The sequence below is a fragment of the Bos grunniens genome, chromosome 26, assembly GCF_055505025.1.
Source record: "Bos grunniens cultivar Pamir isolate PY7600 chromosome 26, Bosgru_T2T1.0, whole genome shotgun sequence".
NCBI classification, from domain to species: Eukaryota; Metazoa; Chordata; class Mammalia; order Artiodactyla; family Bovidae; genus Bos; species Bos grunniens.
The window spans coordinates 51,520,693-51,539,827 of record NC_141190.1 but is presented as its reverse complement, the minus strand read 5'-3'; the positions used below and the strand labels follow the sequence as shown (position 1 = coordinate 51,539,827).

The 19,135-nt window shown below is 53.4% G+C and overlaps 1 protein-coding gene across 1 annotated transcript; it reads left to right on the top strand.

Moving 5' to 3' along the window:
- Positions 1-3,035: 3,035 nt before the first annotated feature.
- Positions 3,036-11,966, top strand: ECHS1 (enoyl-CoA hydratase, short chain 1). Its single transcript, XM_086379119.1, has 8 exons — positions 3,036-3,138; positions 4,225-4,422; positions 4,845-4,972; positions 5,788-5,887; positions 7,036-7,140; positions 7,574-7,693; positions 8,729-8,796; positions 11,317-11,966. Exons 1-8 carry the CDS (start codon positions 3,051-3,053, stop codon positions 11,380-11,382), a joined length of 873 nt encoding a protein of 290 aa, XP_086235245.1. The 5' UTR covers positions 3,036-3,050; the 3' UTR covers positions 11,383-11,966.
- Positions 11,967-19,135: the final 7,169 nt, after the last annotated feature.

The window sequence follows — 19,135 nt, the reverse complement described above, 5'->3', positions numbered from 1 at the left end:
CCATCTCCCCTTCAAATACCCTGGATCAGCCGGGGCTGGACCTCGGCAGGCATAGTCAATAAAGCAGAAATAGATGTTTTTCTGGAACTCTATTGCTTTTTCCATTAGCCTGGAAATGAAATTTTGCTGAGTATTAAATTCTAATTTGGATTTTATTATTTACTTGAAAACATCCATTTTGCTTTTCATTTGTAGGTGATTTTTTTTTCTTTTTGGCTGCCCCATGCAACTTGCGGGGTCATAGTTCTCCTGGTCATGGACCAGGAATGAAGCCCAAGCCCCAGCAGTGAGAGGTCTGAGCCCTAACCACTGGGCAACCAGGTAGTCCCATGTAGGCTATCTTCTTATCTTCACCCTCAAATTTCCAGAATTTGCGCAAGAATACAAATGGAGGCTAATAATAGGTTTCCAAACATTTGAAATTTATAAATCAAAGTAAGGAAATCCTTTCATTGTTAGAATTTGCATGTGCTCGTGCCAAGTTTCCTCAGTTGTGCCCAGCTCTTTGTGGCCCCGTGGAAGGCGGCTTGCCAGGCTCCTCTGTCCATGGCATTCTCCAGGCAAGAGTACTGGAGTGGGTGGCCATACTCTCCTCCAGGGGAGCTTCCTAATCCAGGGATCAAACTCACATTTCTTTTGTCTCCAGCATTGGCAGGCAGATTCTTTACCACTAGCACCACCAATTACATCTTGTTTTATAAAAATAAAACTATTCACATCTAGTATTCAATAGATATCTAGTTACCAACGTAAAGAGTCAGTATTATGCTTCACTTGTTATATCTAGACCTATAAATACATAAACTTGAGTGACAGGAACTGTTCCTAATTGTTGCGAAACCGCCCTCAGCCACTTAGTGCAGCTGCTGTGACTGATGCTGCAGGCGCTTCATGAGCACCTCTGGCCGTGAAATGGGAGGAAGGGAAACAGAAAGCATTAATAGATGTTTGTCACAGTGCTCAGCAGGGGGAAACTCAGTTACTTGATGCCTCTAAAAGGAAGCATTTTGTTAATAAATTATCTTTCCCTTGTCTAAGCACATCTGCCTCTCAACTCCTCCACACTGCAAAACAGTATTAACTCTGAATTCTCCGTGACATTTAAATCAAGTCCCCCTAAAACCAAATGCTCTTACTGAGTTCATGATTAATCTCTCCACCCCAAACTTCCCTTTCTTGTGCCCTCTGACCTCAGTACTATACTAACTGAACACTAACCAAGTAAGTCAGATGACTAAGATGGATGCTGTTGATAAAGGGGTTAATGTACTAAAACTGCTGCTGTAGACATCATTAATGTACAAACTCAGGTTATTTCTCCAGGGTAAGATGAGCTCACAGACCCCTGAACCATGGACCATCTGGCCTGAGAACGTAAACCAGAGACATCCTGACTCCTAAAACTAGATCCAGAAATGTCACAAAATGAATCTCAACCTTTCTTTTTTAAAAAAATCTTTTTTTTTTTTACTCCCCTAACTCAAAAACCAAGTTGGTCAGTGGCTTATCAGAGCTGGTCTGAGTGGATCTGTGATTGTCTCTAACTCCTTTGCTGAAGTGAAGTTGCTCAGTCGTGTCCGACTCTTTGCGACCCCGTGGGACTGTAGCCTGCCAGGCTCCTCTGTCCATGGGATTCTCCAGGCAAGAATACTGGAGTGGGTTACCATTTCCTTCTCCAGGGGATCTTCCCAACCCAGGGATCGAACCCGGGTCTTCCGCATTGGAGGCAGATGCTTTAACCTCTGAGCCACCAGGGAAGCCCAAACTCCTTTGCTCGGTGTCCTGCAAACACCCTGTCAGGGAGTTTGGCTTTCTCTGGTTACACCTGAACATTGCCCTGAGCTCTGACTTCAGGTCACAGGGAGTCCACAGGCAGTTTTGGCTAGAAAGCCACTGCCTCCAGCTCAGAGTCCAGGACCCAGCTGTGGCTCGAGGTCCTGTCACTCAGGAGTGGGCACACCCTGCCTGTCCCGCAGCCTGAGACACAGCAGGAAGGGCCAAAGGTCAAGGGCACGCCTGCGCCTAGAGTAGAGAAGACCAAGGTAGTGTAGGCCGGCGGACAGCTCCGCCAAGAGCCCTGCAGGCCAGCACCATAGACGGGTGGGCCAGTGCACTCGCACAAGCCCCTGGCGGTCCCTCTTGGCATTCGGGTGTCCCAACCAGCTGTAAGTCGTCAGGCCCCGGGCTTGGGGGGCAGAGGAGAGCAGGCCACGAAAGTTCCCACCCGCATGGCTCAGCTAGCCCCGGAGCAACTGCTCTCAGATATTCCGGGGCTACTTCTGTCAACTACCAATGGGCACTTGCCAAGAGCATTTGCCAGCGACTGAACAAGGGCATTTGCCATCTGCGTCTGCGGAGTTCCAACCCTGTGCTACTGCAGCTGCCAACCTTCATTCTGGGTGGAGAGTGAGGCACTGTGTGCTCCAGGGAAACTGGTGTAACAGGTCTTTACACAGGTATTTTCAGAAACTGATTTCATGACCCCAGTCCTTCCATCTCTTCAAATCTAGAAAAGCACCAAATCCCTTCACCCTGACATTAGCTCCTCATGACTAACAGAAAAACTTTTGTAAAGTGAGCACTTGATTGCAGTGACCTCCCCGTTCACCAAAATCTTATATATTGACCTTCCCCCACTGCCTCTTTGGAACAATTTCTCAGAGGTAGTCTCCCCCAGCTGCAGTCTTCATTTTGCCCCAAATAAAACTTAACTTGAAACTTTCACATCGTGCATCTTTTTAGTCAACAATTCCTACAGGTTGAGGCGGCACAGGCGGAAAAAGGATCAGGACCTGCATCCCAAACCCTTCTCCCAGCCCTGTGCCGCCTCCGCCTATCCTCCGGAACCCTTCTTCCGCCCCCTCCTCCCTAAACCGCAGGCCCGTCGCCCCGCCCACTTCCGCCGCCTGGCGTGGTCTCGCGATACCTGCGTGGTCTCGCGACCCGGGCCGGTGGGCGGGGCGGGCCCTGACTGGCGCTGCCGGGGGCGGCTCCGCGGGGCGGGCCCTCCGCGCGAGCGGGCGGAGGGTACAGTTGTCCACGCGAGCGCCATGGCCGCCTTACGTGCCCTGCTGCCCCGCGTCCGCGCCCCGCTGCGGCCCTGGCTCTTCTGCCCGGTGCAGCGCTCCTTCGCCTCGAGTGAGTGCGGGGCCGCGGGGGCGGGCCGTGGTTGGAGTCCCCGGGCCGGGACCCCTGGGCCGCACCGCGCCCCTGCCGAGAAGCGTCCAGCTGACTCCCCCGCCCAGCACCTCCTTCCTGAGCGCGCGGAGCCCTGGGATCACTAGCATCTCGACCCCGGGGACTCGGGACTGAGTGCCAAGACCTCTGGCCACTTCAGCATTTGGAGTGAAAGCCCTCAGACTTGAGAGGCCGCGCGCTCCGCGCATCTGCAGTTGGAAGGGGTCGCGCGTGCTGTCCTGTGGTGGCTCCTGCCCAGCCTCCCAGGTCCACTGCTTCTCCCTCAGGTTCTGCCTGCCCCAGCCCCAGGCAGCCGGGTACACCCCGCCCCCCGCCCCTCCACCACCCCGTATTTCCCAGGAAGTCTTGGCCATGTCTCTGGGAACGAGTCTCTGCAGCCTCTTCCTTCACCTGTGTGTCCACTTAACCTAGCTGTTAACTGGTGTTGATGTTCCCTGAGTTCCTTTTGACCACCTGCTTCTGCATCCTGGCCTGTACCCAGCAGTCTTTTTTGGTCTTGTATGTGGGGTGTGGGGGATGCTGCCTACACATGGGTGATTTCAGACACTCCCCAGCAAGCCCACCGGGTAGGTACCCCGTTCAAGGAAGCAGCTGTCTTGGATAAGCTTCCCCCTACCAAGGTCATTCTGGCTCCCAGGATTGAGCAGGCTGCCCCTCCTGGTCTGGCAGTTGCCCTTTGCCTGTGTGCCCTTCACCCAGTTGGCATGTTTAAAGAGGGAGTTTCCTCGTTTCTTGTTTCTACAGGATCCCAGGCGTCTCCAGCACAGGTTCGGGGAGATGCCAACCAAGACATTCAGAAGGAAGGCTGCTGGTCATTGCTGGGGCTGTTGGGCTGTCTTAACTTAAGGAAACATTCCAACATCTGTGAAAGCAGAGAGCCCTGCAGAAGGCCCCCATGCAGTGCGAGCTGCAGCACCAGGGACTGGGCAGGGCCCTCAGGTGTCGGGGTCACCCTGTCCAGTGGCGGAATACATCCCCCAGTTTGATGCCTGTTAGTGGAAATCCCGGTTTCCCGTTTCTTTCCAGGCGCAGCCTTTGAGTACATCATCACAGCAAAGAAGGGAAGGAACAGCAACGTGGGGTTGATCCAGCTGAACCGCCCCAAGGCCCTCAATGCGCTCTGCAACGGCCTGATCGTGGAGCTCAACCAGGCACTGCAGGCCTTCGAGGAAGACCCAGCCGTGGGGGCCATTGTCCTCACAGGCGGGGAGAAGGTATTTGCAGGTGAGCTGCTCAGCATGGTGGCAGACCACCAGTTATGTGATCACACCTGTGGTGTGGCAGGCAGCCTTATACCTCCATGAAGGCATCAGGCAAGTTCTGCAACTTGGGGATTTATTTACATAAGGTAGACCAAGCCCTGCGCTGCTTGAAGGGGCCTCTCTGGTGTTGAATGTTGAGCCTGCTCAGAGGCAGGCAGGTCCCGGGTGAGAGGGACTAGAGAGCGAGCCCTGCTTTCCCTGGCCCCGGGTCTGTTTCCTGTCCACGTCCCTCTGCGCTACTCCGCCACCTCGTATTGCCCGGCGTTGCACTGGGCCCCCGGCCCAGCTGTGCGTCCATGTGGCCTTTCCCCAAAGCCCCGGTGCTCCCCTTGGAACACTCAGCAGTTGCCTCTTGTAACTGGAACGTCATTTCCCACCACCCAGCTGGAGCCGACATCAAGGAAATGCAGAGCTTCACGTTCCAGAACTGTTACTCTGGCGGGTTTTTGAGCCACTGGGACCAGCTCACACGTGTCAAGAAGCCAGTCATAGCTGCTGTCAATGGCTATGCCGTGAGTGTTCCCCCGACGCCACCTCCTTGCACTCAGAGCACCCGAAGGAACTGTATTTGTACAGTAGCACCGGTTTTTATTTGGAGGAGGCTGTGTCTCGTTCAGTGATACAAAAGAGCCAAGACCTGTAAAGGGCGTTTAGCATCTGCTCTGTGGGAGGGGGTTCAGCTGTTGGCCTTTGGATTCCCCTGTTAGTAAAGCCCCCTAATCTTCAGCATGGTCCCTAAGACTCCCCAGGAGCCGTCTCCCCCTCTGCAAGGCTAAGGGCACGTATGTTGGCTTTCTGTGCAGTTTTGATGACTTTCCAACCTGCACTGCCTTATGAATTAACTCCTGCTACCGTTGAAAGCTCTGGGTGCCCCATTTGGTGCGTCGGGGTCTCCTGCAGGCACCTGGATGACTCAGGGGCTCTGGGACTGGCTTTGGCCTTTACAGAAGTGAGAAGGACCTTTCAACTCATGGTTCCTTAGTAAAGCTTCCTTCGGGTGAGCGGGTCAGCGGGCAGAGTGTGTTGGAACACAGCGGCCTCTCAGTCCTCCCCTCTCTTGGCTGCCTTTTAGCTTCCTCAGCCGAGTGGAGTGGCCACGATAGATAATGTAGGACACACAAGGCCAGAAGCATTTGCTGTCTGGCCCTTGCCAGAAGCCTGGCAGAATTAACTGTGTATATAATTTATGGAAACAGTTACCTGACTTGCCATCTCTGTGTTGACATCTGATGTACCCCAGACCGTGTTCCTTTTTAATAGAAAATTTAAATGAGCAAATGGAGTGATTTTTAACTGGGGTCCTCTTGCGGTGCCTCTTGTTTTGCAGCTTGGTGGTGGCTGTGAACTTGCTATGATGTGTGACATCATTTATGCTGGAGAGAAAGCCCAGTTTGGGCAGCCGGAGATTCTAATAGGAACCATCCCAGGTAAAGGCTCTAGAGTCAGCTCTTCAAGTCATCGGCCCAAATCTGCCCTCTGCCAGGCATCTGGGCTGTCTCAGCGTCAGACAGAAACAGTGGGACTGTCGTGTGAACCTGGCTGCACTACCTTCCGTGCGGGGCGGGGCGCGGCCTGGGGCCTGGAGCCCTGCTGGCTCCTCTGGGCTGGCCACACACTGGCTTCCGACCGCAGTGACTCTTGCTGCTGAGCATCCGTGGTGGGTCCTTGTAGGTCAGCATCTCAGAGAAGAAAACACGGTGACCACGGGCCAGCACTGAGGGCTCCTGTTTCAGTGGCCAGAGCGAGACCTGTGGCCTCAGCAGGTTCAGAGCAGGGGATCATATCCCCCACGGGAGGGCGACGGGAGCAGTAGGCCAGCAGTGATGCCTCTGCCCCTCGGCCCACCTGACGAGAGCTACAGGCTGTGTCCCCACAAAGTCTCTACCCCGGGTGTGGAGCCTGGAGCCCAGGGTCTCTCTCAGGCCAGTGGGCCAGGCGGTGAGCAGGGTGGGGTCCGCTGAGGGTGACCACCAGGCTCTTCCCGTCCCAGTGCCCAAGGTCCCCACCGTGTTGAGGTAGCACCCGAGTCTGCTGGACCGTGGGTGCCTCCCTCAGGTGGCCGCTTGCCTCGCCCTGGCAGCCCTGGGGTTCACTGTGGGCAGGTGAATGGGCAGACCAGTCTTTCCAGTCAGAGGCCGTTGAGTGGATGGGAGGGGGAGCAGGGCCCGTGGAGGCGAAGTCCACGTAGGGCTAGACGCGAAGAGCCTGAGAGGAGCGCATCCCCAGGCCCGTGAGGCAGGGGCCGTGCCCTCGTCCCACTCTGGGAGCAGAGCCGGTTGTGAGCGGAGGCCGCCCCCAGCTGCCCCCCAGGGTGGGTCAGGTCAGGGTCTGCGAGCTCCACGCATCCATCCAGAGTCTGACTCCTGCACAAGAGGCGCTGGTACAAGGGGCCCAGGGCATGAGGCAGGGGCCTGAGTGTGGGAAGGAGGTTCCCTTGTGATGTCTGGGTCTCCCCCAGTTCTGCCCACCCCCTAACCGAGTGCTGTAGGTCTTCCGGCCCTAGACACTTGCCAGCAGCATGTCTGTGGCTTCTTGGCCACAGAGAGGCATGCCCAGCAGCCCTCTGCCCCTGCAGGTGCCGGCGGCACCCAGAGACTGACCCGTGCCGTCGGAAAGTCACTGGCCATGGAGATGGTCCTCACTGGTGACCGGATCTCAGCCCAGGATGCCAAGCAAGCAGGTACAGGGTGGGGCCGCCCCGTGGAGTTGCCCCCTTGACAGCTGGGTGGAGAGGGGAGGGCCTCACCCAGGGACTCCCACAGTGATCAGCACAGAGCTTTCTGGTGTCCTGCGAGTCCAGGATACTCACTGCCTGTGTCTCTTTGAAATAGTACCACGCACAGCAGAGTGACTCAGGTGTCCACGTGGATTAAAGACTAACAGTGAAAGCATTCCACTTCTCAGAACCAACTTGAACAGTGGGGGTCTCCAAGGCAGGCAGGCCCTCCCCTGGCCCCTCAGCGACCTTTGACTGTACGAGCCCCGTAACCTCGACAGCCAAGGGTGGCAGCCCCACCAGGGGATGCTGAGGACCTTTCCTGTGTCTGTTGGAGGCCTGCGCTGTGACAGAACTAGAACCAGCTGCTTCCACACGCTTACCTTTTGTGTTGCAGGTCTCGTAAGCAAAATTTTTCCTGTCGAGACAGTGGTTGAAGAAGCCATCCAATGTGCAGAAAAAATTGCCAGCAACTCTAAAATTGTAACAGCCATGGCCAAAGAATCAGTGAACGCAGGTAGGGAGGAGGGTGGAGAGGCCGCACAGGAGTAGTTGCGAGGCTTGACAGTTTGGTATCTGAATTGTGCATCTTAACTGATGTGGACAAAAACTGTTAGGACTCTCAGTATTTTGATTTTGGCTCTTTGTAGCATTCTCGTTTCTAGTTGCTCGCTCACAAATTCTGCTGAACTGGCCTGAGCTCCCCTTGGAAGCAGGACCGGAGAACTGGGCCAGGCTGGGGGCCAGTGCCGGCAAGCAGAGGCAGCCCGGGAGGGTCCCCTGCAGGACCTGGGAGAAAGGTTCCTCTCTACCACAGCCGCGCCTGACCGTCCAGGGGTGAGGCGGGGGCAGCTGCGCCCTCCCGGCTGAGGGTCTGGGCTCAGCAGCCACTCTTGGCCAGCAGAGCAGCTCTGACCACCCCTCTTGAGAATTGTTTGCATGTTAGCACAGCGATTTCATCTCAGCGTTGGAGTGAGGCTGTTCCTTCGCTTGTGCCGCCTGTGAGGGCAGTGAGTGTCCTTGGAGGGCCGCGCTGCCCCGACCCTGTCTCTGCTCCCTGGGCTCAGCCTTAAGTGCGTGGAGCATGCGGTGAGGCCCGGGGCGCCTGTCACCGCCTGGCACGGGTCACGGGGCCTGGCTGCAGGTGCTGCCGCAAAAGCTTCCACGAGCCTCGCACCCCCTCGCCTCTGCTGCAGACGCACCTGGGCCTCGCTCCTCGCTCCGTTCTGCCCACAGCTCCGTTTTCGGTGTCATCCGTAAACTTATTTGTCGTGCTTTTAGAGTCCACATTCCTGGGCTTCCTCAGCCCCCTCCTGACTGGACAGAGTTTTCCATCCCACCTTCCACTCCAGTCCCCACACAGGACACAGGGGGCCTGGGAGCAGCTGTTCACTGGGCTGCAGCCGGGGCGACACCCTGGAGAGGGAGGCTGCACTTTAATCCCACGACATCAAAGTGCACGTCGGTCCCCAGGCTGGTTCCCACCTCTAGAAAAAGTTCTGCACTCCCAAGTCTGTGTCTCAGGTCCTCACTGCAGGGTTTTCTTTTTCAGCTTTTGAAATGACATTAGCTGAGGGCGTTAAATTGGAGAAGAAGCTCTTCTACTCAACTTTTGCCACCGTGAGTAGCCTCGTTCACGTGGGGAATCACATGGTCTAGCTGTGAAAGTTCTGGAATTTGCTTGTAGATTTTATCACCATTTCTCTCTGGTCAGAACTCATAGCCTCCCTGTAGCTGGGCAGTGATGTTTGCAAATAAATGGGGCTTCCCTGGTGGCTCAGACCATAAAGAATCCACCTGCAGTGCGGGAGACCTGGGTTCAGTCCCTGGGTCGGTAATATCCCCTAGAGAAGGGAATGGCAACCCACTCCAGTATTCTTATCTGGAGAATCCCAAGGACAGAGGAGCCTGGCAGGCTACAGTCCACAGGGTCACACAGAGCCGGACACGACTGAGCAAATAAACAGCACAGTGTGTGGAAGTTCAAAGGACAAAAACTTCTACAGTTACTTCTTATTACAAAATGTTGAGGTCCTTTAATGGACCGGAACCTGGTGGTCTGGAGTCGACGATAAGAAAGTAAAGGAGAGAAAGAGGCTGATATTCCTTGGTTTACACAGAAAGCCAATAAAGGCCCTGCACGGGGCTTGCTCTGTTCACGGAGGCCTCAGGCGCCCTCTCGATGGGGTGAAGGCTCAGAGCACCTTCTCAAGAGGGTCTTAGAAGCCCGGGCTGGAAAGTGAACTCAGAGGGAGAAAGAGAGAGAGAGAGAGAGAACAACACGGGACCAGGGCGTTGATGGGGCACAGGCGTTTTCACCGCATGGTGTGGGCACAGGCGTTTTCACCGCGTGGTGTGGGCACAGGCGTTTTCACCGCGTGGTGTGGGCACAGGCGTTTTCACCGCGTGGTGTGGGCACAGGCGTTTTCACCGCGTGGTGTGGGCACAGGCGTTTTCACCGCGTGGTGTGGGCACAGGCGTTTTCACCGCGTGGTGTGGGCACAGGCGTTATCACCGCGTGGTGTGGGCACAGGCGTTTTCACCGCGTGGTGTGGGCACAGGTGTTTTCACCGCGTGGTGTGGGCATGTGTACTGTCTTACAAGGTAGTTACTCTCAGCAAAGATAAAGACTAAAATTCCAGACAACAAAACAGGCGATCCATATTAAAGAGAGACAGAGTTGTAAACAATCACTTTTACCGCGTGGTTCACAAGAAGGAAGAGGGTACTTATCACCATATAGAAACGCTAATGAAGGAAATACCTGGATTCCTGAGCCCCTGGGAAAGGCTTGCCTCTCCTCTTAATTCCTGAGTATTCAGGAATTGATAAGGAACAGAGAATTCCTGACAGATCCAAAACAGCACATAGGAAGCCTCCTGTTAAATGCTTCCTGACAACAAAAGATCTTAGGAATTGCACACTTAAATAGCAGTTCGTGTATTTGAAAGGCAGTCTATCTACCCATAATTTTCCTAGATTGTTCCAGTTACTTGGAATGGGGATCGAATATATTTTAACTTGAAACCTTGGCACATTATTTTCTAGGGTATCTGCCAGTAACTTGAAGGAAGTCGGTCTTTTAATAGTCACTAAAATTCATCTCTTAATATCAGAAAGTCATAAATAGGTGTTTCATAAAAGAAAGATTAAAATGACTTTGGTTCTTGAGGTGCAGATATGTGTGTGTACATGTGTGTGTGTACATGTGTGTGCGCACATGTGAGTGCATATGTGTGGTGTGAGTGCATGCATATACTGTGTGTGTGTGCACTTGTGTGTGAGTGCATGTTGTGGTCTGAGTACATGCATGTGTGAGTACGTGTGTGTGCACACGTGTGGGTGCATGCATGTGGTATGAGTGCCTGTGTACATGTGCGAGTACGTGCCTGTGTGCACTTATCTGTGAGTGCATGCATCTGGTGTGAGTATTCATGTGTTGTGAGTGCCTGTGTGTGTGAGTGCATGTGTGTACTGTGAGTGCATTGTGTGCACGTGTGTGTGTGTGCACTTGGGGGTACATGTGTGTGGCGTGAGTACATGTGTGTGCACTTGTGTGTGAGTGCATGCATGTGGTATGAGTGTATTGTGTTGTGAGTGCATGTGTGTGCACATGTCAATGTATTCGTGTGTTGTGGGTGCCTGCGTGTGGTATGAATGTGTGTGTGCATGTGTGTGAGTGTTGCATGTGTACACTTGTGTGTGAGTACTCATGTGTTGAGAGTACGTGTGTGTGTGTGTGTGTGTGTGAGGAAGGAGGGCCAAGGTAGAGCCTTTCCTCGTGTCCTGCTTCCTAACCCTCAGGACACCACCTGCCACAGACCATGACTAGACCCAGGTCATGGCCTGGTGAATGGCCAAGTACACGCACCTGCGGTTCTCTGTAGATGAGGGTGTACTCCACTCGAAGGTTAGTGGCCCCCGAAGGACGGTCACCACGGCAGGGCAGGGCTGTTTCCTGTGAAAATACCCATTCCCAGGCCTGCCCTCGCTGGTCAGGGACTTGGGTCATTCACCCTTGAGGTGATCCCACCACAGAACCTGTGGGTGAGGACGCTGAGGGCGGGAGGAGCCGGCAGGCAGTGAGCAGGCCCGGCCCCGGGAAAAGTCATCATCCACCCCTGCCTCTCCTCCCCACAGGAAGACCGGAAGGAAGGCATGGCCGCGTTTGTGGAGAAGAGAAAGGCCAACTTCAAAGACCAGTGACAGCTAGCGGCCTCTGCCTCGGTCGCCCTTCCAGGAGGACGAGCAGCTTCAAAAGCTGATGAATCCTTCTGTCTTGTGTGAAGTGTTGGTGACGCACGGCTTCTCTCCAGCTCTGCGGGGTGGTGTGGGCTCACAGCCTGCCGGGGACGGATGGCCTTCACCCAGGGCTCACGGGACCCCGGCTTGGTCACTGTGCCGTTTGCAGCGGTGGGCGTAGCCGCTCAGAGTGAAGGCCTTGTTGCTGGGTCTCTAAAGAGACATGCTCTTGACCGACAGACTTCAGGTCACATTAGGCCTTGTTTTGGTCATTTCTGTTCTTTAGTGTTCCATCACTTTTTAAACACTTTTGTCTGTCATTCTAAGCAACAACATTCAAACAGAACAAGGTCCATGAAGGGCTCCCATCCTAGTCCGAGGGTGACTGCATGGCTCTTAGGATTTTTTGTGCCCACACGCTCACGTGTGAAACTCAGTTTTCTTTGTATGAAAATGGTTCTCCACATTTCTGCTTCTTTCGCACAAACGCGCCCTGTTCTTTCATGACTGTGATTCGTTTTCATTCTAAAATAGATAACAAAAAACTTGCTGTTTTATCCATCCTTAAATGTACACCTCGCAGCGGTGTGCTCACAGTGTTTTCATGTGTCTCTATGCGGTTTCATCGCCCCAAACAGAAACTAAGCCTCAACACTAACTCCCTACCTGGCCCCCGCCTGCCCCCCGGATCCTGGGGACCTTTATTCCACTTTCTTTCTGTTGCCAAATTGAATATAATATTTCCAAAGTCCACCCAGGTTATAACAGTAACAGTTCCATTCCTTTTCATGGCTGAATATGATTCCTACTCGCGTTCTTTTCAGTGGCCCTGAAGTCTTTCATGACGTGGGTACGTTGTGATCTGCTTGCTCCAGTGGCGTCGGATGTTGAGACCATGCCCCGGTTCCTGTGTCAGTGCCGTCATGACGACAGTGCAGCACATATTCTCTGCGTGAACCCTTGCACTTCAGCTCAAGCGTGTCTGTGAGGGTCTTGTCATGTAACAGAACCGCTGCCTCCTCTACAGCCCCTCCTCACAGTACACGCAGCAGGCAGGCCGGGGTGCAGCCTCGTCCCCTTCGGCAGAGGGTCGCAGAGCGGCTCTCATGGGGCCCTCGCCCCCAGCTGTGCAGATAGGCCAGAACGCCAGGGCGAGTCGTTGAAGGTCCTGGATGATGGGGTCGCCCTCGCAGTGAGAGCGAGGAAGCAGGCGCAAAGGGACGGTGAGATCAGGCTCCCCTGGGCTCGGAAGGCGAGGCCTGGCCGGGCAGTCCTCACTGTGACAGACGTGGGGACACGCGTGCTAAAGCTGTGTAACCAGGGTTTGTGCAAGTCACACGCCATCTAGAATGAACCAACAGAGGTATCTGCAGGGGTAACGTTCACGTTGAGAAAGTAAATGCGTTAGTTTAATTCTCCACGTGCGTCGGGCCTGGCTTCGTAATTGATTCCGAGTGGGGCTGTGCTGGTGGTCCAGGGACCAAGACTGAGCTCCCAGTGCAGGGGTCTGAGTTCAGCCCCCGATCGGACACGAGATGCCACATGCTGCAACTAAAAAAGCTGCAGAGAAGTCCTGCAAGCCACAGCTAAGACCCAGCACAGCCAAATACATAATAAATTGTGACTAGCGGAGCCCCAAGTGCTGGGGGCCAGGTGGAGGGAGCCCTTCTGAGGCCCTAGGCACCCTCGTGCTAGTGGCTCAGCTGGAAGCTGAGGAGGGGCTGGACATGGGGCCCACACGTGAGTGTGTGCGTCTCAAAGGTCTGCACCCACAGGGTCGTTTGGGTTTCAGAATGTGCAGGGATGGGTCCTACCCTCAGGCCCAGGGAACAGAACCTCTTTGGGCTGTGTGCTGGCCCTGGGCTTGGGAGAGACGGGACTGTCCACGTGTGAGCACGTGCTTTGATGCGGGTGAGAGGGCAGCAGGCAAGCCCTAGATGGATGGCAGGGACCACAGGCCCAGAGAGCCCTCCACTCCCTCTTGAGTTAATTGACCTCTCGCCCCATACTGGTTTTGGGTTGTGATTGGTTTTTGAAACTGAGAACTTTCCTTCTCATTTATCCATAAACTTGGTTTTTCCCTTCTATATTTCTACTTAAAAAATAAGCTTCAGGGAATGTTAACTACGAGTCTCTCCACTCGGGCTTTGGAGTAGACACTGTTCACGCTGGGTGCAGTCGGCCGCTGTGGGTGGCTGGTGTGCAGGCCCTGCCGGCCACCTCCCTGGGCAGCTTTGACCACCAAGGCTCCCCAGGGACGAGCAGTGGGTGTGGGGTGTCTCTTGTCTTCAGGTCTTCTGCCTCATTCATGTACGGTACTTCCCCGGAACCTGCCAGGCCTCTGGGCACGTCACCACATGCAGGGCTGAGGTCCACTGAGGGACGAGGTGGAAGGGGCAGGGCCCAAGGGGGGAGAGCCTGGCCTGTCCAGGCTCAGTTGGGCTTTCCTGCAGGGCCAGCAGCAGTAAGTCCTCAGGTGAGCAAGGCAGCCAGCCCTGTAAGGAGGGGCCCAAGCATGGAAGGCTGAGAGCTGGCTGGCCTGAGCAAAAGCTGGTCTGCAGGCTGGGCAGTGAGGTTAGTTGCTGGGTTCCAAAGCAGGGGTATGACCCAGCTGGTGCGGGCATGGGCATCTGAACTGGGGTCTGCCCTCTATCCTGAGTGTGTGGATTGGGGCCGGGGGGGGGATGGCGGGGGGATGGGGAGGGATGGAGCAGACAGGGTGGAAGGCCAAAGGTGGTGTAGCAGGATTTTTGTTGACATCTTGGCACAGGAGCCACCTGCATTAGTCAGCTACTGCTGCGTAACAAATTATTGCCAAATTTATTTGATTTTAACACCAAAGCAAGTGTTCTGAAGGGAGAAACCATATTGCCTTTTATGACATGCCCCCAGAAGCCAGGCAGCAGCTTGTAGAGCATGTTCTATTGGAGGCAGTGACAGGTCCACCTGGTTCAAGAACAGAGACAGACCCGCTTCTCGGGAGGCACGTCACGTGCGGCATGGTGGAGCTGCCGTTTGGAGAAGACAGTCACACCTGTCCACTGAGAAGAATGCACAGCCTGGAAGCTGAGAACTGTGCTTTACTCAGCAGACTTGCTGAAGACTGCAGCCCTGGACACAGCCTCAGAGAGCTGTGAGGGGCCTGTTCCACAGAGCTGAGGAAGTGTAAGCAGATAGGGCAGGGGGTCCCCAGAGAGAGAAGCAGGAATGGCTTTCTTGACTGATACCATGTTCAGTTCAGTCGCTCAGTCGTGTCCAACTCTTTGTGACCCCATGGCCTACAGCACACCATGCTTCCCTGTCCACCACCAAACCGAGTTTTCTCAAACTTGTGCATCGAGTCAGTGCTGCCATCCAACCATCTCATCCTCTGTCGTCCCCTTCTCCTGCCTTCAGTCTTTCCTAGCATCAGGGGCTTTTCCAGTAAGTCAGTTCACACCAGGTGGCCAAAGGATTGGAGCTTCAGCATCAGGCCTTCCAATGAATGAATATTCAGGACTCATTTCCTTTAGGGTTGACTGATCTGATCTCCTTGCAGTCCAAGGAACTCTCAAGAGTCTTCTCTAACACCACGGTTCAAAAGCATTAATTCTTCGGCGCTCAGCTTTCTTTATGGTCCAATTCTCACATCCATACATGACCACTGAAAAAACCACAGCTTTGTCTATACAGACCTTTGTCAGTAAAGTAACGTCTCTGCTTTTGATTATGCTCTCTAGGTTTGTCAGATTTTTTTCCAAGGAGCAAGCATCTTTTAATTTCATGGCTGCAGTCAAATCCACAGTGATTTTGGAGCCCAAGGATATAAAGTCTCTAAGTATTTCCATTGTTTCCCCATCAATTTGCCATGAAGTGATGGGACCGGATGCCATGATCTTAGTTTTCTAAGATCTATTCTAAGATCTATTTCCAAGGATATAAAGTCTCTAACTATTTCCATTGTTTCCCCATCAATTTGCCATGAAGTGATGGGACCGGATGCCATGATCTTAGTTTTCTGAATGTTGAGTTTTAAGCCAGCTTTTTCACTCGCCTCTTTCACCTTTACCAAGAGGCTCTTTAGCTCCCCTTTCTGTCATAAGAGTGGTGTCATCTGCCTATCTGAGGTTATTGATATATCTCCCGGCAGTCTTGATTCCAGCTTGTGCTTCATCCAGCCCTGCATTTCTCATGATGTACGCTGCATATAAGTTAAATAACCTAAGTGACAATATACAGCCTTGACGGTCGCAATTTGGAACCAGTCTGTTGTTCCATGACAAGTTCTAACTGTTGCTTCTTGACCTTCATACAGATTTCTCAGGGGGCAGGTAAGGTGGTCTGGTATTTCCATCTCTTGAAGAATTTTCCAGTTTGTTGTGATCCACACAGTCAAAGGCTTTGGCTTAGTCAATAAAGCAGAAGTAGATGTTTTTCTGGAACTCTCTTGCTTTTTCTAAGATCCAACGGACGTTGACACTTAGATCTCTGGTTCCTCTGCCTTTTCTAAATCTAGCTTGTACATCTAGAAGTTCTCGATTCACATAATATTGAAGCCTAGCTTGGAGGATTTTGAGCATGACCTTGCTAGCATGTAAAATGAGTGCAATTGTGTGGTAGTTTGAACATTCTTTGGCATTGCCTTTCTTTGAGATGGGAATGAAAACTGACCTTTTCCAGTCCTGTGGCCACTGCTGAGTTTTCCAAATTTGTTGGCATATTGAGTGCAGCACTTTCACAGCATAAGAAGCATTCTTGACGTAAGACAGCCCGTTTTGGTCTAAGCCATCTTGTGATCTAGACCTGGTCATGGTGCTAGTCCTTGAATAGGTCTCAGTCAGTCATCAGTGACCTTAAAGGCACAGAGGAACGCAGGGACAGAGAAAATGCAGTGACAAAGCAGAGTCCTGGTTCCTTCTCAAGGGATAAACATAATAATACACTTTGAATTCTGCAGAACTAAGGCTCCCACCCAGGTGGAGGGTGGGCTGATGATGTCGACCCTCCTGACTTAAGACAACAAAGACTTGGACTCTGTAGACCTGACCTTCGCTCCAGTTCTATGTTGAATTCTCTGCTCAAGCCCCTCTGGTGGTGCCCTGAGCTTAAAACTTCCCCAGTTTTGCTAGTGGGAAAAATCCCTCGTGTTTTCCTTACTTGCTGTGAGTGATAAATTCTTTCTTTTCATCATCTTTGCCAGCTTGGTGTGGTCTTTTTGACACTCACTGAGAGGTGAACCCAGTTTTCAGATAACAAGAGGAGCCAATATATATAAGAGATTTTGCAAACAAAACAGAAAACCAGTTAGTTGGAACAGCAAAAGATTATTGCCAACTAAAGAAAACCAGACATCTTAATGAATTTAGTGCCTATGTATGGGCAGATGCCAGCATTTGGGCTCCTTGGAATTATGCCTTTAATATGCATCTCAGCTATCTAGTGGCTTCCCTAGTGGCTCAGACAGTAAAGCATCTGCCTGCAATGCAGGAGACCCGGATTCGATCCCTGGTCTGGGAAGATCCCCTGGAGAAGGAAATGGCAACCCACTCCAGTACTCTTGTCTGGAAAATTCCATGGACAGAGGAGCCTTGTAGGCTACAATCCATGGGGTTGCAAAGAGTCGGACACGACTGAGCGACTTCACTCACTTCACTTCAGCTATCTAGGGCCAGGATCATTTCTTCTTCTCTGTAGTAAACCCCCTCAGGGTGCAACTCAGGTGCAGCTGCAGTGGCTGAAGGCTTGGTGGCCTCAGTATCCTTTGTTTAATGACATGGTGTGCATGCGTGCTAAGTCATTTCAGTCTTGTCTGACTGTTTGCGACCCTATGGACTGTACCTCGCCAGCCTCCTCTATCCATGGTATTCTCCAGACAATACTGGAGTGGGTTGCCATGCGCTCCTCCAGGGGATCTTCCCGACCCAGGGATTGAACCCGCGTCTCTTATGTCTTCTGCATTGGCAATAGGGCCACCTGGGAACATGGCAGGGACATTCTTTGTCCACACACAACAGCCAAGATTAGGTCTAAGGACCACAATCCTAACTCAGCCCTGGAGGCTGAGGCTACGGCCTCCCCTTTGGGGTGATGGGTGTCTTCTCCCAGCCTCCGAGCATGGTGCACAGGAGGCGGTGTGGTAGGCAGTCCCAGCGCTGAAGGACTGAACCCAAAGGGGTTAACCCAGAGCTGGCATCAGGATTCTGGGCCAAAGAGTGGAGTCAGAGAACTACTGTCCAGAGCAGGGGTGCTGGCCCAAAGCTAGACCCTGAGCGGTCTCAGCAGGCTGACCTGGAAGACGGGAGGGGTGCTCTCTGCACTGCCGCTTGGGAGGAGGTCGCCTCCACCTCCCCTCAAGGTCTTTGCAGTGTGAAGGCATTGGCTGAAGAAGTCAGCCCTGTGCCACCACCCACTCCTCCCCACCCCAGGGCATCACAGACCCTGTGGGCTGGAAGGGGTGGGGAGCAAGTCAGCAAGGCCTGGGGGCAAAACGGAGGCCTGGAGCAAGGAAGGCGCTGGGAGCTCCAACCACAAACACGTGGGATTCCAGGTCCTGGACCCAGTGGGGTCCCGAAGCCCCAAAAACCGGTGGCTGCTGGTGAAGAGGAAAAGTTAAAATTTTACATAACCTCCTGCTCATTCTGCCTCTGTAACTCAGCTTGTTCCTTGCAAAGTCTGGATCATGTAGTCTCAGAAAGTAGGGACTTACTAGGAACTGGAGCTTATCTCACTCACCCTTGTCCTGCTCTTTGCAATTGCCCAGCCCCTGCAAACCTACTTAATCATGCCTGTCAGTGTAAAGGTCAGGCATCTCCCTCCCTGTCTTGACTGATGTTCCCTTAGTTTAAACCAGCGTTTAACAGCTAGTGTTGCCCACTATCAAGTGAAAAAAAAAAAAAAGTGAATGTCGCTCAGTCGTGTCTGACTCTGCGACTATACAATCCATGGAATTCTCCAGCCCAGAACACTGGAGTGGGTAGCTTTTCCCTTTCTCCAGGGGATCTTCACAACCCAGGGATCAAACCCAGGTCTCCCACACTGCAGGGGGATTGTTCACCAGCTGAGCCACAAGGGAAGCCCAAGAATACTGGAGTGGAATACTGGAGTGGGGAGCCTATCCCTTCTCCAGGGAATCTTTCCGACCCAGGAACCAAACGGGGTCTCCTGCATTGCAGGTGGGTTCTTTACCAACTGAGCTATGAGGGAAGCCCACTGTAGGGAAGTGAAGTCTCTCAGTCTTTGAGATCCCATGGACTGTAGCCTACCAGGTTCCTCTGTCCATGGGATTTTCCAGCCAATAGTACTAGTACTGGAGTGGATTGCCATTTCCTTCTCCAGGGGATCTTCTCGACCCAGGGATGGAACCCAGGTCTCCCGCATTGTAGACAGACGCTTTACCGTCTGAGCCACCAGAAAGCCCACTGTAGTCTGTCTCTAAAAACTCTATAACCCCTTTTTTCGGGGCTTAGAGCTTGGAGTGTTAACTCCTCTGGGCCCCCTGACATAATAAATCTGAGTTCTTCAACTCTCCGAGTGTGGTGATTAGTTTCTCTAGTACTGGTTCCGGCAACAATGGGATGGGCTGATGTCCACCGCTCCCCAAACGACCCCCTAGTCCGCAGCGCCTGGCTGGGGAACCCTCCGTCCAGACCCCGCCCATTCCCAGGTCCCGCCCCTCGCTCGCCCCGCCCTCCCCTCGCGCAGCCCCGCCTATCCCCGCCCCGCGAAGCCCCGCCCCTCC